We start from the raw sequence: 16,958 nt of genomic DNA, 5'->3' as shown, positions 1-16,958 counted from the left end.
GAACTCAAAATATTTTTTCAAGCCAGGCTTTATTTTTTAAAGACAGGCTTGTCAAGTAGGGTGGATAGACTGACTACCCTTAATTCCTATTATAGGACTACTTGTTTATTTCCTAATTCTGGCAGGCAATTTCATGCTAAGATATAGTCTAACATTCACAGGCACATGGGTCTGAGAAGACAGGGAGGAGAAATGTATGGTAAGGTAACAACTCGCCCCTCATTCCAAGTCTCTTTATCCATCAAAGCTGCAGTCATCTATTCTTTTTCTCTTTTGATGCACAAGTTATTTGAGGGAGAACTCAAAACGAGCCCCAATTAGACAGGAGCTCCACTGTATATCTGTGAGAAAAAGGATCTGTAGGGCACAGAGAGGAATTTTATGAGGGTCAGAGAAACAACTAAGATCACCTTTCTTTTTCTTTTATATTTTTTAAAATTAAAAATTTTTTATTGAAGTATAGTTGATTTACAGTGTTGTGCTAATTACTGCTGTACATCAAAGTGATTTGGTTATACATACATACATATATATATAAAATATATATATATATATATATACACACACATACACATTCTTTTTTAAAAAAATGTTCTTTTCCATCATGGTTTATCACAGGACACTGAACACAGTTCTCTGTGCCATACAGTAACTTTGCTGCTATCCATTCCATATGTAAAAGGCTACATCTGCTCACCCCAGCCTCCTACTCCATCCCTCCCCCAATCCCCTCCCCCTTGGTAACCACCACTCTGCTCTCTATGTCTGTGATTCTGTTTCTGTTTCATAGGTAGGTTCATTTGTGTCATATTTTAGATTCCACATATAAGTAATATCATATGGTATCTGTCTTTCTCTTTCTGACTTACTTCACTTAGCATGATAATCTCTAGATGCATCATGTTGCTGCAAATGGCATTCAAGTTTGCCTTTCTAATGTCCCCAATCCCCAATCTTTCTGTTAGGTAAAGAGGTGGCAATGCAAGTATTGACCAAGGACACTTGCTATACTGAACTTGTAATTTTTTACAATAAGATGCTGAGCATTTTATGGCCTGGCATTGTTGCATCATACGTTTCTATCACCAGGGTATTATATGAATAACTTTTCATTGCCAGCAGCATGAGTGATAGAAAGCATTCCATGTTATCTTCATTGTGGCAGGTAGGATTTTGATGACAGAACATTTATATGGCATGTGTTTCTTTTGTAAGATCTTTTATTATTTATTACTCATCTTTCTCAGAGGAAATGATGTAAAACATTTTTTCAATGTTTATCCACTTAGGTTTCTTTTATTTTCTTTGAGTATCATGCTACCAATATATGGTTGTGATGAAAGGACCAAGTGTATGCCTCTTGCTAGAATAAGGTACATGGTAGAGAGGTAGTGATGAGGGTTTGAGACTCTTAGAAATGGAACACAGGAGCCACAGGTATGGTAAAGGCAAAGAGGCTTACACAGTCTTGCCACTTAGGCTAGTTCTCAATTTCCTTCTTAATTGCGGCAGTATTTCATATATTATTTAGATCTGTCTGACTCTTCGGGGAAGTCTGAATGAATAAATAAATGATTACTGAGAACTTCAGACTTAAGCAGGTCAAGAAATAGGCAAAACTGATTCTTTTCCTGAAGATAAACAACCCATACTCAGTGTACTGACTCCTTGCTTTTCTAATTCATTCAGCTAATACTTATTATTCAGTACCTGCCACAGGCCAGGACTATGTTGGGCTTTGGTAATACAGTGATAAACAGAAGACATGAATACTGCCCTGATGAATTTTATAATATAATTTATCATCATTAGATTTGCTGAATATTTTTTCATTATAAAATTATGTTACTATTATTATTCTGTTTGTACCTTATCACAATGGCAAACTGTTCAGCATAAATGTACATAAATTACAGAACGGTGCAAACTCAAATGTTTCAACAGGCACTTACTCTACATAGTAGATACCATAGACAGGGTCATCAATCTTTTCCCAACCAGCAGGCAGTTCTGAAAAAGAAAAGAACATTTAGAGCAAGAAGAGCATATTCTTGAAGAACCTAAGGATTTTCAACACCTGGGTTAGGCAGAAAAAGAAAGACCCATAAAATAATGCCTTAAGTCCAATTAAAACTGCGTATCCTAACCAAAAAAAAAAGAGTGAGAATTATTTTATTGGTGTAATTTTCTACACGAAGAGCAACTGTTTCCTGATATTTTGCACAAGCAGATGAAACTTAAGGTGCCTTCATTCTAAATCAACTATTAAATGATATTTTAATGGAAATACAGTTAAGTTTTGCCTCGAACGCCTAGTTCCTATTTTAAATATTTGCAATTTTCTCATTTTATTGCTAGACTACCTTATTACACAAGCAAAAATGGATGAATGTTTCCTTTCATTTTCAATACAATAGGGCCGTTTCTGCTCTCCCCGGAATAAATTAAAATTTGCATCTTATTTTCTCCTTGTTCCTAATTAAAATGCTATCGAGTAAATAAAAATGGCCACCTGGAGTTGGATTTTTGAATTGCACACATCTATCACTCAATTGCTATATCTGAACAGGACCATCTTCACCGGGGCTGTGCCTATGAAAGCAGAAACACAGGTCCTGCTCTCCAAGACTCACTACCTAAGGGGGTAGACTTTATTCCTTTAAATGTGGTGGTAAAATGGCATTGGGGATATGTGTGCCTTTCTGAAAACTCAACTGTGCTCTACCGAACTTCATAAGGTTTCATATCAAATGTTGCAACTTCATTAACTAGGTAATAGTGGGTTCTGTCATAATAAGAACCTACTGTGAAAAAGCCCACTGCACCAGATAATTTGGTGAAAGAAGCAACTACATTGTATTTTGTGTCATTAAACAATTCTTCAGGCAGAGCAGCAATTCTCCTTAAATTTCTTTCCTTTTTTTTTTTTTTTTTTGGTTCAAGGTAAGAAATGGAGTCATGTGCACGTGCACATATACACACACATACACACACACACACACAGGCTAATTACTTAAAGTTTATGTTTTGCTCAGATTTGGCTGCACATCAAGAGACATTAATTTCATGGTTTTTGCTCCACATGTTATTTGTTTTCAAACAAAGAGACAGGTTCCCCCCTTTGCTTCCTTTTTTTAAACAAAACAAAACAAAACACTTCACAGGTTTTAAGGAAGTCTTTGAATTCTGGGAGACTTAAGCTACTAAAATGCAAGGCAGGGCCAATGTGCAGATGTTGATATAACTTGGCATTTTTATACACAGCATCTTGCGGACTGATGCAAATCAAATAAATGCCTGGGAAATGGTTTCCCCTTACAATGCTGGAAATTACCATTTAAATGCAAACGAACCAGAAAAACATTTCCAAAGAGTCGGGAAATCAGAAGATTAGGAAAATGCAAATTGGTGCCCACGCATATGCTTGTGTTGCCATGGGGCAGAAGAGTGAGTGGGTGTGAGGGGACCACATCATGTTTAACCAAACTTCTTTTCAAAATCTGCAACCTTAATATATGGCCTGATTATCTTTAGATAAAATAGGGAAAAAAATTAAGAATTCAATTCATTCCATTATTTGTCAAACATTTATTTAGTGCCTACTGTCTGCCTGAAGGTATGCTAGGTGCCAGGTACACAAAGATAATTACAAGTGCACCGGTTGGGCAGACAATTCACACATCACACGGTAAGTGCTTTGATGGAGGTCCAAGGAGGCTACAAGATAAGAAGCCACCTCTGACTTTGCCCTGTCACCTACTCAACAATTTACATGCTAGAGTTAAGACATGAGGTCGGTCAACTGGTATTTCTGGACGTTTGTAAATTTAAACACATCTTCTGGGACAGATTAGCAAACTCCAGAAATGTTCCAGTTTTTCAAGCTAAAACTCATTTAAAATTGAAAAGATAGATTTCTCACTTCCCATGTAGTGATTAACTTAATAATAGGAATTAATCTCTGAAAGCTTAAAATAGAAACGGGTCATCGATTTAAAAACAGAAGATGTTTGTCTTCCAATGTGCCATTTGGTTCTAAAAAGTTGAAAATGGCAGAAAATACTGAAGCCCAGAAAATGATGGCGTTACAATTTTTTTTTTTTCTAAAGTACTCTAAAGATACATAGAGAGCCACACCCCCATGTCTAACAACTGTCAGACATCAGAACAGTCTGTACAAGATGTCACCGAGATTTCAGGTGGCTCAGACCCTTTTGGGATTGTCCAGATCTTGGTTTGAACCTTACCCCTAATGTTTTTGTTTTTGTTTTTTTAACATCTTTATTGGAGTATAATTGCTTTACAATGGTGTGTTAGTTTCTGCTTTATAACAAAGTGAATCAGCTATACATATACATATATCCCCATATCTCTTCCCTCTTAGCCCTAATGGTTTATCAGTCTAGTGTTTGGCTAGTTAACATCTCGAAACCACATCTTTGTCCTGGATTTACCTCAAAGGTCAACTGTAGACTAAATAAGGATGTTTGTAAAACCTTTTACACAGCACCTGGCACCTAAGCTCAGCTAATGGCAACTGTTCTAGGAAAGCCCAAAAGGAACTGCACAAATCTATATGGTCTGCTTGCCTGCTGTTCCTACCACTAAAAATCTCACGTTGTACTAATCGTCGCCATGGAAGTGAATATGGAGCAGACAAATGTTCCAAGAGTTGTGTCAGCACACAGACTGAAAGTCAAGTTCACAGTCAGAGATATGGTTCTACACTGTAATTCAGTGTTGATTGGGAGGGGACCTCATTTCCCTGTCTCTGCCTCTCCTAGTTGGTTGTAGCACATGAATACTCTGTAATTCGAAAAGAAGGTTCTTCAAGTGCTTTTTCATTCTGGGGAGATTACCGCAGAAGATGTGATAAATTCTGCAAAACCAAAGTGCATAATGGAGCTAGTCACCCAGCCCAGACAACAGAGTTCAGAAATGACAATTCTGCAATCAAATGATCTGTGTCCAACACCCAAGCCCACCGCCCCTGCCTCTCAGAGGCAGATTATAGACAGGGTTTCCTTGTCACATCTGGAATCGTACTGTTCATTGAAAACCTGAGAGTTGTTATTGTTTGCAATTAGGAACCTCTTATTAAGAAAATGGGCAGTGAGCTTGTCAAAGGAATCTGAAGTGAATGCAAGGAAAAACTGTGTGTGTGTGTGTGTGTGTGTGTGTCTGTGAACAAGGACACATTTGGGCCATTTCTATTGTATACATGTTGCTCTCCTGCCCCATATTAAACACAAAAAGTATCATAAGAAACACTGAAAAAGTCCAACAATAAAGAATTAGTTACTAAATCAGAAAACTGGCAAAACAACATATGCTGATCACAGGGACAAATATTAAGACAATTATTAAGTCTCCTCTTAAGCCCAATGAGAGCTCCTCTTCCAGCCCCTCTTTACAGGTAAGGAACAGGAAGCTAAGGGAAGGTGAATGACTTGACCAAGGTCACAGAGCCAATAAGTGGGGGAACCAAGATATGAGTCTAGGCAACCTGCCCTGACCCCAGAGACAGCTCCCACTTCACCAAACCATCTCCCAGAACTGTGGCTCTGACCATGAGAAGGTAAGAAGGTAAGTAAGCCAGTAAAACTTACTTTGTAGAGTCTTTAACAGCACAGGAAAGTTTCCACAATGTTACAGATACATGAGAAAAGAAGACAGTTGATTCTTTCCTGAAAACTTCAACATTCAAGCTTCCACAGAAGCAAATAAGGCTGTGCCCCTATGCACAGTGGAATTATCTCACCAACTGCCCACACACAGTGGTGGGCACTCACATACTTTAGTCAGGCGGCCGGAGTAGTTTAAATTGGTTCTACAAAGGATCGAGGCACTCGTTTTTCATCTGGAAAAGCTAGTTCTGTCTTTTTCAATGATTTTATCTAATATCACTGGATTGATACTTTTTAAAAAAATTTACAAAATGAGTTTCAAATTGTTCTATTACACAGGTTGAATCTCAAGTCATTCCTACCACAATGACCACAAGGACAATTTATTATACATCTTTAAAAATAGATCTTTCGGGACTTCCCTGGTGGCGCAGTGGCTAAGAATCCACCTGCCAATGCAGGGGACACGGGTTCGAGCCCTGGCCCAGGAAGATCCCACATACCGTGGAGCAACTAAGCCCGTGCACCACAACTACTGAGCCTGTGCTCTAGAGCCCGCGAATCACAGCTACTGAGCCTGCGTGCCGCAACTACTGAAGCCCGCTTGCCTAGAGCCCGTGCTCCGCAACAAGAGAAGCCACTGCAATGAGAAGCCCACGCACCGCAACGAAGAGTAACCCCCGCTTGCTGCAACTAGAGAAACCCCGTGCACAGCAACAAAGACCCAACACAGACAAAAATAAAAATAAATAAATAATTAAATCTATTTAAAAAAAAAAAGCTGAACATAAAACATTTAACTTAGCAGGGAATATAATTCAATATATTCCAAGAGCAAAGACAAAAGAGTTTGGCATTATCTGCTAATGTAAATTATTTCTGAACTGCAAGAGCTTGGACTAATCAAGACTTGATTTCCATTGACATACACACTCTGAGGAAAATGACACATATAAATCCAGCATCTGGTTTACAAGCCATTCACTATGGTTACAAAGTCAACATGTAGCCTATGACTGAGTAACAATATAATACTAGGACTTAGTAACCATTCAGTTAATCAGTGGAATTGTTGTACTGCTGTTACTCCCACTAAGATCTTTCAGCTAGTCTGGAAGATTTTTGTTTTGCTTTTCTGTATTCCCCATGGAGAAAGCCACCCACACCAAATAAATAAAGAAATGAGCCCGAGATAGATTATAGGAGAGTTCAAGGGACATGGCAAGCATCTATCCCTGTTTTTTCTTAATCCTCAATTTACGAGAGTATCTGGCACCGATCTGCTAACTCTCATTCTAGTCCCAATTCCCTCAGACTTCTTCTTTGTAGACACAATTTATTACAACTCTGTGTGATGTCTGCAGTCAGACACATGGGTTGTATACGATTGACCTTTCGTGGCTAAGCCGGAATGAAAATCATAATTGGAGAAGTGTACACTAAAGAAACAGAGGGATTAAGCAAGTCACTGGGGACCAAAGCATCCAGGGCAAGTCATGCAGGCTGGGAGGGTTTACCTAGTTCACTGTCCAGCTCCTCCGTGTGGATCCCTTCTTCTCCAAAGGAATAGCAGGAATGAGACAGAAAAGAGAGAAAGAAAAATTCAGATACCAGCACCAAGAAAGGAAACTTCCCTCAAGAAAAACAGCAGCAAACACATCACTTTGTTTTGTCCTTACCTGCATTGTGGCTTATTTCATTGGCTTGACTACTCAACTCGAGACCTCAGTGTAAGTCACAAAATGGGAAGAGCTGATATTGGCAACATAATTATATGGTTCATTTCCTTGCATGGCAAAATAGGGCTTGATTGGTTGTAAAAGATGACAAACACTTTTGCGGTTTCAACGTTCTTACGTGGAAAGTCACTTATTACAGGTCTTATTTCAAGCAAACAAAGCTGTTAGACCTTTGAATATTAGTCTTTTTAATCCTTCAATAATCTTCTAATCAGTGAGGTAAAATTACTTAACTTATAAGTAATACCGCTACCTGAAAAACGGAAGGCGAGGTCAAATTGAGAATACAGGTTCTAAGGTGAGCTACACTTTGTCTTTCAAAAGGAGTTAGAAAACTGAACTACGTCAGGATGATATACATGGGGGAAGTGAGGCTTGAAGGCTGCCCCAAAAGGAGCAGTGGGAGACGGAGTTTACTGCATAAGATTTCTAAGTCAAACAGCTCAGAAATAATAGAATGAAAATGTTCTCTGTAATTTCAGTGAGCAAAGCAAGTCAAGATCCTTTCCATTCTTGACCGTCTCTGGCTGTCAGTAAAGCATTTTATTTTGACTGCGAAGAGAACACAGGACAGTACACAACACATCATGTCATAGACAGTCACTCCAGCTACACAGCGGGTGGCTATCCCCTCCACTCTAAGCTCCACAAACACAGGGAGCAAGCCTGTTTTCACTACTGCAATATGTTCAGTGCCCACTGAAGTTTTTGATACATAATAGGTACCAAATATTTCTCATATGGATGAATGAATGTATGAACAAATGAATCGATTATTGACTTTAGTCACCAACACGGCCCTATACACCTTGCAAACTCTTGATTTAAAAACTCTCCAACTGCCAACAATAAGGTTGACACTGGTATTATTTCCTAAGAAGGGAGTCTTATTTACATAAACTCGTTCATGAAAATGGCCTTTTGGGTATTATTTAAAATATCTTTGGGGGCACTCATTCATTTCCTCAAAAATTCTTTAATGAGAACTACTATGTGCCAGTCACTATGCCAGGTGACAGGGACATCAAAATGAGTATAATCAGGCACATCGCTATCCTTCTGGGAAAGGAAACATGGCCAAAGCTCACATAGATAAAAATTAAATTAAAACTGTGATAAGTTCTCTGAAGTTAAGATACATAATAGACTGACCTAATCATATCTGGGGGCAAAGTCAGGGGAAGAGTCCCTGAGCTGTAATCTGAAGGTTTTGCAAAATTTAATGAAAAGACTTAGAGTGAAAAATGACTAGAATTTAAGCTCTGCAAGAGCAGGGCTTCTTGTTTATTGCATTCAATGATACATCTGAAATTCCCAGAATGCACTGGACATAGAGAAGGCATTCAATAATTATTTGTGGAATGTAAGCGTATTCTAAGAAGGGAGAACTGCACATCTAACTATCATGGAGCAGGAGCTCGATGAGGACTCGTGGGGATGAAGGACAGAGTACGGGTTGGAACGAGAGTCAGACAAGCTTAGAGACTGAACCACAAAGAGCTTGGAGACACAGGCTATGGACTTGGCATTTACTGAACAGACCAGAGCCATTAAACAGGGCTTGAGGCGGTGGTGATTACACAAAGACATTTTAAAAAACTGCTCTGAGTACGGTGCAAGAAGGAGAGTGGGCAAGAGTCTGGGTGGAAGATGAGCATGACATTGACCAGCATGGTAGAGATAGTGAAGAAAATGGAGAATGGATTCCAGAGACATTTGGGAGGCAAGGTGAACTCAACTGGTAGTACATGGGTTAGAAGTGGGTGTTAAGAAAACTAAAACGTCATGAGGGACTCTTAAGTATGTATGAATTTACCCTCCACTGAGATGGGGAATACTTACAGAAGACCAGATTTGGGGTGGAGGTGGAATCATTAGTTGGGTTTTAATCAGAATGAGTTTAAAGTCTCTTTGAGACAAACAGTGTTATTAAAGATTAAAATACTGGCCTGGAGCTCAAAGGCAAGGTAGGTGAAAGCCTCTAAGTGAACTACTAAAACACAGAAATAACAACAGGACTTATACACTGAAGATCAAAGTCCAAACTAGTTTCTGACTTTTTTGAGATAGAAAAAAGAAAATAGAACATTTTTACAATAAGTATGATGCCATACTGTTACATTTGATATGCATGTGACCTACAGAGAATAGAAAGAAACACAGGAACAATATGGTGACCAACAATGTGATTCTTCTTTGTGTCATGATATAAAAAACAATACAAGGCAGCTTTGTGGTAACTGGCAAGAGAAAAGGCAAATATGGGAAATGATACTTGCCATTGTGGTATAATCTGGTTATATACTTATACCATATGTGTATAAAGGCACACAGACATACATATAGTTTCTAGCAGAAAAAGAATATATGAATTCTAATGGTGAATGGATAATTACTAAGCATTTGGTATGAATACATACTTGTTCCAAAGGGAATAACATTAACACCAATGACATGAATTCTAAGAACTAAAAATGACCAACATTGTTAATAAAAACATTCAGTAATTCTACTTAATACTTTTACTCCATTTTTCTCAGTAAAAGCTAGTGGAGCCTTCTATTATCTATAAAGTTATATTAACAGGCATTTTCATACATTCCCAGTATAATTATAATGGATACTGACATTGAAGATCTGATGGTAATAAGAGGGCCTAAAATGGCTTCAAAATCATCAGGCATCAAATAAAGATTAAATTTTGTTCTGAGAAGTTTTATGGTTGGATGTATTTTATGTTCTGAACTTTGAAAACTGGTCACCTCTGTATTATATATTAAATAGAATATGTGAATAATCAGGACAGTCCATTATCCTTAAGCATGCAAAATAATGCAGCTCCCATGCCTGTTCTGTTTCTTCTTCAGGACTCAGCAACCAAAATAAAATGAGCCTCTCAGCTATGCCTCCTCAGTCAGAAGGATTTGTATTTCCAGTTGAAGTCACCCAGCTAAACATGAACACGCAATTCTATGTTCATTTCATGTAATCTGCGATCCACATATATTCTGGAGTGTAAGGTTTTGACAGGATCATATTTTACTGGCTTACATTTTCAAACAAACCTCAAATTTATACAGACAACAATTCTGCCCCATAGGATAAATTAATAAAGTTTCACTATCTTACAGTAAAATGTGTATTCAAAATTATACTACTAATTCAAATGCCAGAAATCAATGAGTAGCAAAGCAAGCCATTTCCCTTTTAATTCGTCCATGTCAAAAAGCAATTTTGGTAGAACTTAGGATAGACTGAAAGTGAACACATTTGTTCCATCTTATTTTTTTTTCTTTTGCAAAAGTAATTAGAAATTCCAAAGCCTTGAAATAAACTTTTCTTTTTTATGATAGTAACTCTTATAGACAATTGATTCTTTTTTCTTTTAATTAACAGGGAGAGTGGGGCTCAGTCTCTTTTGTGGAAGAATAGACTTTCTCATATTTAGGATATACTCTAAGTCACACACAGATTCCCAATCACAACAAAATCTGCTTTCTTTATGCTAAACCTGGAGAAATAATCAAATTATGAAGCATGAAGAGTTCAAGAAAAGTTCCTGCTTTTTTTTTTTCCTCTAAGACTGTCACAATATATGATTAGCGTCCAATAAGTAAGTGATCAGAGCATCTTTGGTTTCTAAATTCCTAGAGACTTTCTAGAATTTTCTCCAAGTTCCTGAAGGCCACAGGTTGCTCTACATTTGAATAGTTTCTGACTGCGCTGAAGTTCTGTTTCTAACAGAGAACTGAGGATGCCTTTATGTTTAAACAAATCGTTCTTTGAAAACAATTTTGCTGATTTCTCTCCTGCTTTTGGAAACCATAGTGCACTTACTAGAAACTGGATTACCTTTCAAAAACCCATTGTTAGAAACCCGGTTGACCTTGCTACAACGCTTTAATATTTGCATGTGTGAACAAGCCCCCTTAAACCCAGACCTTCCTAGCTCCTTACCATCATCTTCACACTCTTCCAGAGGCTTCTGCTGCTTGTTCAGGCACCGAGGGTCTAACCAAGATGTTGTTTTTGTGTTATGGCTGAAATCCAGAAACAAAAACAAGAAATATGTTTGAAAAGAAAAAAAAAAAAGTAAAAAGCTCAATGACAGAAGATTTAAACAGTCTTGAACATTTACTCTCTTCTACCAAAGCAAAGATACTGTCTAACAGCAAACTGAGGCCAGAAGAGAGCCCCGGTTTGGAATTATGAAATGGCTTGAAGAGGGTCTTAGGGAGGCTGCTTCCTTACCCTAAGACATCAGCATTCCATCATGGAAAGCTTAAAAGGTGATACCAGCTTTATTTTTGAAAACTGAGCTCCAAACCATACCCCTTGTCTATACGGCCTCCTCTTGTCTAGGCTTATTTTAGTCTTCACATTTGTCAAAGAGCGCATTCCAGTTTATTTTCAATTTGTCTATGACTTAAACGTTGGATGCTGGAATTCACAAAGAAGGCTGCTATTTCACTCGTTATATTACATAAGAATTCCCATGACTGTGTGAAACTACCTCAATTCATGCAAGTGGCTCGAAGCTGCTAAGACATATCATTCATCGCAGTATCTTAAATTATGCTTCAGACATAGTGAAGGCAACCTCAAATTACCTATCACAAATCGAACTGAGACCAAGGAAAAGCTTGGAAAAGCTGAACATGTCACCCCACTTCCTTCTGGAGGGTCTAGCCCAACCAGAGAGGAAGTGTTTCAATAGACACTGCTGCCCTTCAGTCACGTTAGAAATGCCGGGAGAATGACTGGGAGAATTGACCAGAAGCACATCTGGGACAAAATTCTGGTTGAGCAACCAGTCCATTCTATGCAAACTAAATAAGAGGAGCAAAGAACTACAAGTCCAGCAGTTCAAGCTGCAAACCAGAAACGAAACATAGAAAATTTAAAAAAAAAAAAAAAATTTTTTTTCCCGAAGTTTAGGTAGTAATCTAAAGTCTGAAGTTTTGGTTGTAAATACATTGAAAAAATTGTCACACTTTTAAATTTTAGATTCAAATCTTATTAATTGATGGGAAAAAATTGAGGCTTAAGTGAAAAACAGAATGTGCAAATGTCTACAGACATTATCTCAACTGTGTTAGAAGAAAAAAACAAATGAAAGGTAATACAGTTACAACTAGGATCACCAACAGTACTTATTTGTCCACTTAGAACTATCATAATCTGTTATGTCATTTACATATAAATTACAATTTACTTAATCCTTACAAGAACTCTATGAGAGAAGCATTGTTAGTATTAAAATGATTACTCCCCATTCTCCACATGGGAAAACTGAGGACAAAGATGTGAAGAAACCTGCCCAAGGACACCCTGTTGATAACACGGAATCAAACCCAGGGAGTCCCTCACTGGAACCCATGGTCTGCGCTATTCCTACATAGTAAGAGTGCAAAAATGGTCACTGATGGGAGGGAAGATTATGTGTGATATTTTAAAAAACACTTTTTTATATCAAGATAATTGTAGATTCACATGCAGTTATAAGAACGAACAAAGAGATTCCACATCCCCCCCTTACCCAGATGCCACCAAGGGTAACATCTTGCAAAACTATAGTACAAAGTCACAACCAGGATGCTGACAGCCAGTCAATATATGGAACATTTCCATCATCACAGGATCTCTCACGTTGCCCTTTGATAACCACACCAGTTGCCTTACAATCCCTCCCTTCAAAACACATTTTTAATCCCTGGCAACCACTAATCTGTTCTCCATGTCCATACTTCCGTCATATCAAAAATGTTACATAAATGAAATCATACAGTATGTAATCTTTTGGGATTTGCATTTTTCATTCAGCATAATTCTCGAGATTGTTGCATACATCAATAATTAATTCTTTTTATTGCTGAGTAGTATTCCATGGCATGAATGTACTACACTTTAACCACTGAAGGACATCTGGGTGGTTTCCAGTTTTTGGCTATTTGGAATAAATCTACTATAAACATTTATGCACAAGCTTTTGTGTGAATGTAAGTGTTCACCTTTCTGGACAAATGTGCAATGGCTGGGCTGTATGGTAATTACAATGTTTAAGAAACTGCCAAACTGTTTTCTGGAATACCACACAATTTTACATACCCACAAGCAATGTGTGAGTGATATAGTTTCTCTGCATCTTCACCATCATTTAGTGTTGTTACTATTTTTTATTTTAGCCATCCTAATAGCTATATATATACCTATGATATCTTTGTGGTTTTAATTTGCATTTCCCTAATGGCTAATGATGTTGAACATCTTTTCATGTACTTATTTGCCACCCATATATCTTCTCCAGTAAAATGTCTGTTCATGTCTTTAGTTCATTTTCTAACTGGATTTTTTTTTTTTAACTGTTGAGTTTTGAGAGTTCTTTATATATTCTAGATACCAGTTCATTTTGAGATGTGGGGTTTATAAATATTTTCTCCCTGCCTGTAGTTTGTCCTTTCGTTTTCTTAACAGTGTCCTGCAAAGCAAAAGTTTTCATTTTGATGAAGCTGAATTGATCAATTATTCCTTTTAGGATGTTTTTGATGTCAAGTCAAAGAACCCCTTGCCTATTACTAGGTCTCAAAGATTTTCTATGTTTTTTTTCCCCCTAAAAGTTCTACTACTTTACATTTTGTACTTTATGATGATCTATTTTGAGTTAATTTTTTTTTTTGTTTCTAAGGCATGAGGTTTAGGTTGAGGTTAATTTATTTGCTTCTGGCTATACACTTGCTCCAGCACCATTTTATTGAAAAGGCTATCTTCCTTACATTGAATTGCTTTTGCAGTCTTTGTTGAAAATCGGTTGGACACATTTGTGGGTCTGTTTCTGGGTTCCATTGATCTATGTGCCTATTTCTTCATCAATACCACACAGCCTTTATTACTGTGGCTATATAATAAGCCTCGATATAGGGCAGACTGATTACTGTGACTTTATTCTTCTTTTCCAAAACTGTTTTATGTATTCTAGTTCCTTTGCCTTTCTATATAAATTTTAGAATAAACTTGTCTATACTAACAAAAAGCGTCACTGAGATTCCCACAGGATTTATATTAAACCTGTACACACATTTGGGGAGAACTGACATCTTTACTATACCAATTCTGAGTCTTTCAATCCATGAATAGACTAGGTCTCTCCATTTATTTAGACTTTCTTTGATTTCTTTCATCAGCATTTTGTAGTTTACAGCATACAAAATCCTATACATGTTTCATTAGATTTATACCTAAGTGGCGTTTTTTTTTTAAAGTAAATGTGAATTATATTTTCTTTTGAATTTTGTTGTCTGCTTGTTCATTGTTAGTATATAGATACACAACTGATGTTTGTATGCTTATCTTTTATCTTGCTGAACTCATTTATTCTAGAACTGTCTTGTACATTTCTGGTGATTTTCTAGATAGATAATCAATCTGTGTCTTTTCTTTCCTTTTATTTAGGGTTAGAATTACAGTAAAATGTTGAACAAGAGTGGTAAGAGATAATATGCTTGGCTTATTCCCCATCTTACAGGGAAAGTTTTTTGTCTGTCACCATTAAGTATAATGTTAGCTGTAGGTTTTTTATAGATGTTATTTATGAAGTCAAGAAATTCCCCTATGTTCTTATTTTCCTGAAAATTTTTTATCATGAATGAGTGAATTCTGTCAAATACTTTGCATCAATGAAAAAGATCATGTGATTTTTTTTTCTTTACTGGGGTCTTAATATGGTGGATTACACTGATTAATTTTTCAAATACTGAACCAGTCTTTTTTTTTTTTTTTTTATAGCTTATGTGTATTGTCTTTTTTTTTTTTTAATATTTATTTATTTATTTATGGCTGTGTTGGGTCTTCGTTTCTTTGCGAGGGCTTTCTCTAGTTGCGGCAAGTGGGGGCCACTCTTCATCGCGGTGCGCAGGCCTCTCATTATCGTGGCCTCTCTTGTTGCGGAGCCCAGGCTCCAGACGCGCAGGCTCAGTAATTGTGGCTCACGGGCCTAGTTGCTCCGCGGCATGTGGGATCTTCCCAGACCAGGGCTCGAACCCGTGTCCCCTGCATTGGCAGGCAGATTCTCAACCACTGCGCCACCAGGGAAGCCCTGAACCAGTCTTGTATCCCTGGAATAACTCCCACTTGGGCATGGTATATAATTCTTTTTCTGTATTATTGATTACTATTTGCTAATATTTTGTTATAGGTTTTTGCATCTATATTCAAGAGGATATTGCTCTGCAGTTTTCTTTTTCTTTTTTTTCGTGGACTATCCTTGTTTGATTTTGGTAACAACCTAATACTAGCTTCTTAAACATAATTGGGAAGTGTTCCTCCTCTTCTATTTTCAGGAAGAAACTGTGTAGAAATTTAATTCTTCTTTGAATGCTTCTCCAGTGAAACCATCTGGTTTCTAGAATTTTCTTTTTCAAGAGTTTTTAAATTATAAATTCATTAGGGCTATTTAAATTACCTATTCCATATTGGATGAGTTGTGGTAGTTCGTGCTTCTCAAAGAATTTGGTCCATTTCATCTAAGTTGTCAAATTTATATGTCCACACTTTCTGACAGCATTTTCGTATCTTTCTGATGTCTTCAGGGTCTGCAGTTATTCTTTGTTTAAATTTTAATATTGGTAATTCACATCTTCTCTGATTTTTTCTTTGTCAATCTTGCTAGAGGTTCTTCAATTTTATTAATCTTTTTGAAGAATCTGCTGGTTGTTTCATTGATTATCTCTGCTGTGTTTGCTTTTGATTTCATTAATTTCTGCCCTTTATTATTTCCTTTCACTTATTTCACATTTAATTTGCTTTTCTTTTCTAAGCTCTTAAATTGGGGGCTCAGATTGTTGATTAGAGACTTTTCCTCTTTTCTAATATATATGTGTAGTGCTATAAATTTACCTCTCATCACTGCTTTGGCTGTATCCCACCCAAGAGGGTGAGGAGTTCCTTGTTATTGCTGGGTAGGGATGGGAGTTCCAGTTCCACACTAGGCCTCTTCTGACACCAGCTTGGCTGGGAGGGGTAGGAGTGCCTTGTTACTGTTCCCAACTTGGCTTCCACTAACTCCCTGAGGAGGCTGGGGGCCACTTTACCACTGGTAGTAAAAATGCTGACTCTTCACCAAACCTCCTCTGCCACTACCCCAGCGGGGAGAGAGGCTGCCTTGTTACTGCCACGTCAGGATGGGCATCCAGGCTCCCCTCAACGTGGTCTCCATTGAACTTAGATGAAGAAAGGGGGAGTGCCCATTACTGCCTTGCTACAAAGTCCCAGTTATCTTCTAAGCCTTTTTGGACACCACACTTGCAGGGAGGTTTGAGATCCTAGTTACATCCTGCGAAGGGTAGAGGACTAGGCTTCCCACCTGATCTTTGCTGGCAGAGGTGGGAGCACAGGCTTTTGTGTCTTGTTGGCTGAAGTCCAGCAGTTATTGAATAAAAGCTTCCTGCCTTGCAGGATATCCCTTCCTGGTCCTCTGGCTAGAGAGAGTAGGCTTTTATGAGGGTTTTGTTTTTTGGTCTCCACTTGTTGGTGTTTTTGAGTTACTGGCTTCTTCAGCTCCAAGTCTGGGTTATATGAGGTAAAAAGAAAACTCAGG

At 37.7% G+C, this 16,958-nt stretch overlaps 1 protein-coding gene across 27 annotated transcripts in view; it reads right to left on the bottom strand.

Annotated features, from left to right (window-relative positions):
* MAGI1 (membrane associated guanylate kinase, WW and PDZ domain containing 1) overlaps positions 1 to 16,958 on the bottom strand; it is a 612,719-nt gene that overhangs the window by 93,486 nt on the left and 502,275 nt on the right. For 16 of the 27 annotated variants that reach the window (XM_082344623.1, XM_082344625.1, XM_082344631.1 and 13 more), the window contains 3 exons: positions 11,324 to 11,406; positions 7,145 to 7,183; positions 1,953 to 2,010 (listed from right to left, as the gene is read on the bottom strand). In XM_082344623.1, coding sequence (XP_082200749.1) covers positions 1,953 to 2,010; positions 7,145 to 7,183; positions 11,324 to 11,406 — 180 coding nt within the window. The remainder of the gene's footprint in view (positions 1 to 1,952; positions 2,011 to 7,144; positions 7,184 to 11,323; positions 11,407 to 16,958) is intronic. The other 11 variants (XM_082344624.1, XM_082344626.1, XM_082344628.1 and 8 more) reach the window with 2 other exon arrangements.

This window comes from Balaenoptera borealis (assembly GCF_965194805.1).
Source record: "Balaenoptera borealis genome assembly, chromosome: 12".
In the NCBI taxonomy this organism is placed as follows: domain Eukaryota; kingdom Metazoa; phylum Chordata; class Mammalia; order Artiodactyla; family Balaenopteridae; genus Balaenoptera; species Balaenoptera borealis.
Note: the sequence above shows the minus strand (reverse complement) of the source record. Positions and strands in the feature narration are given on the sequence as shown.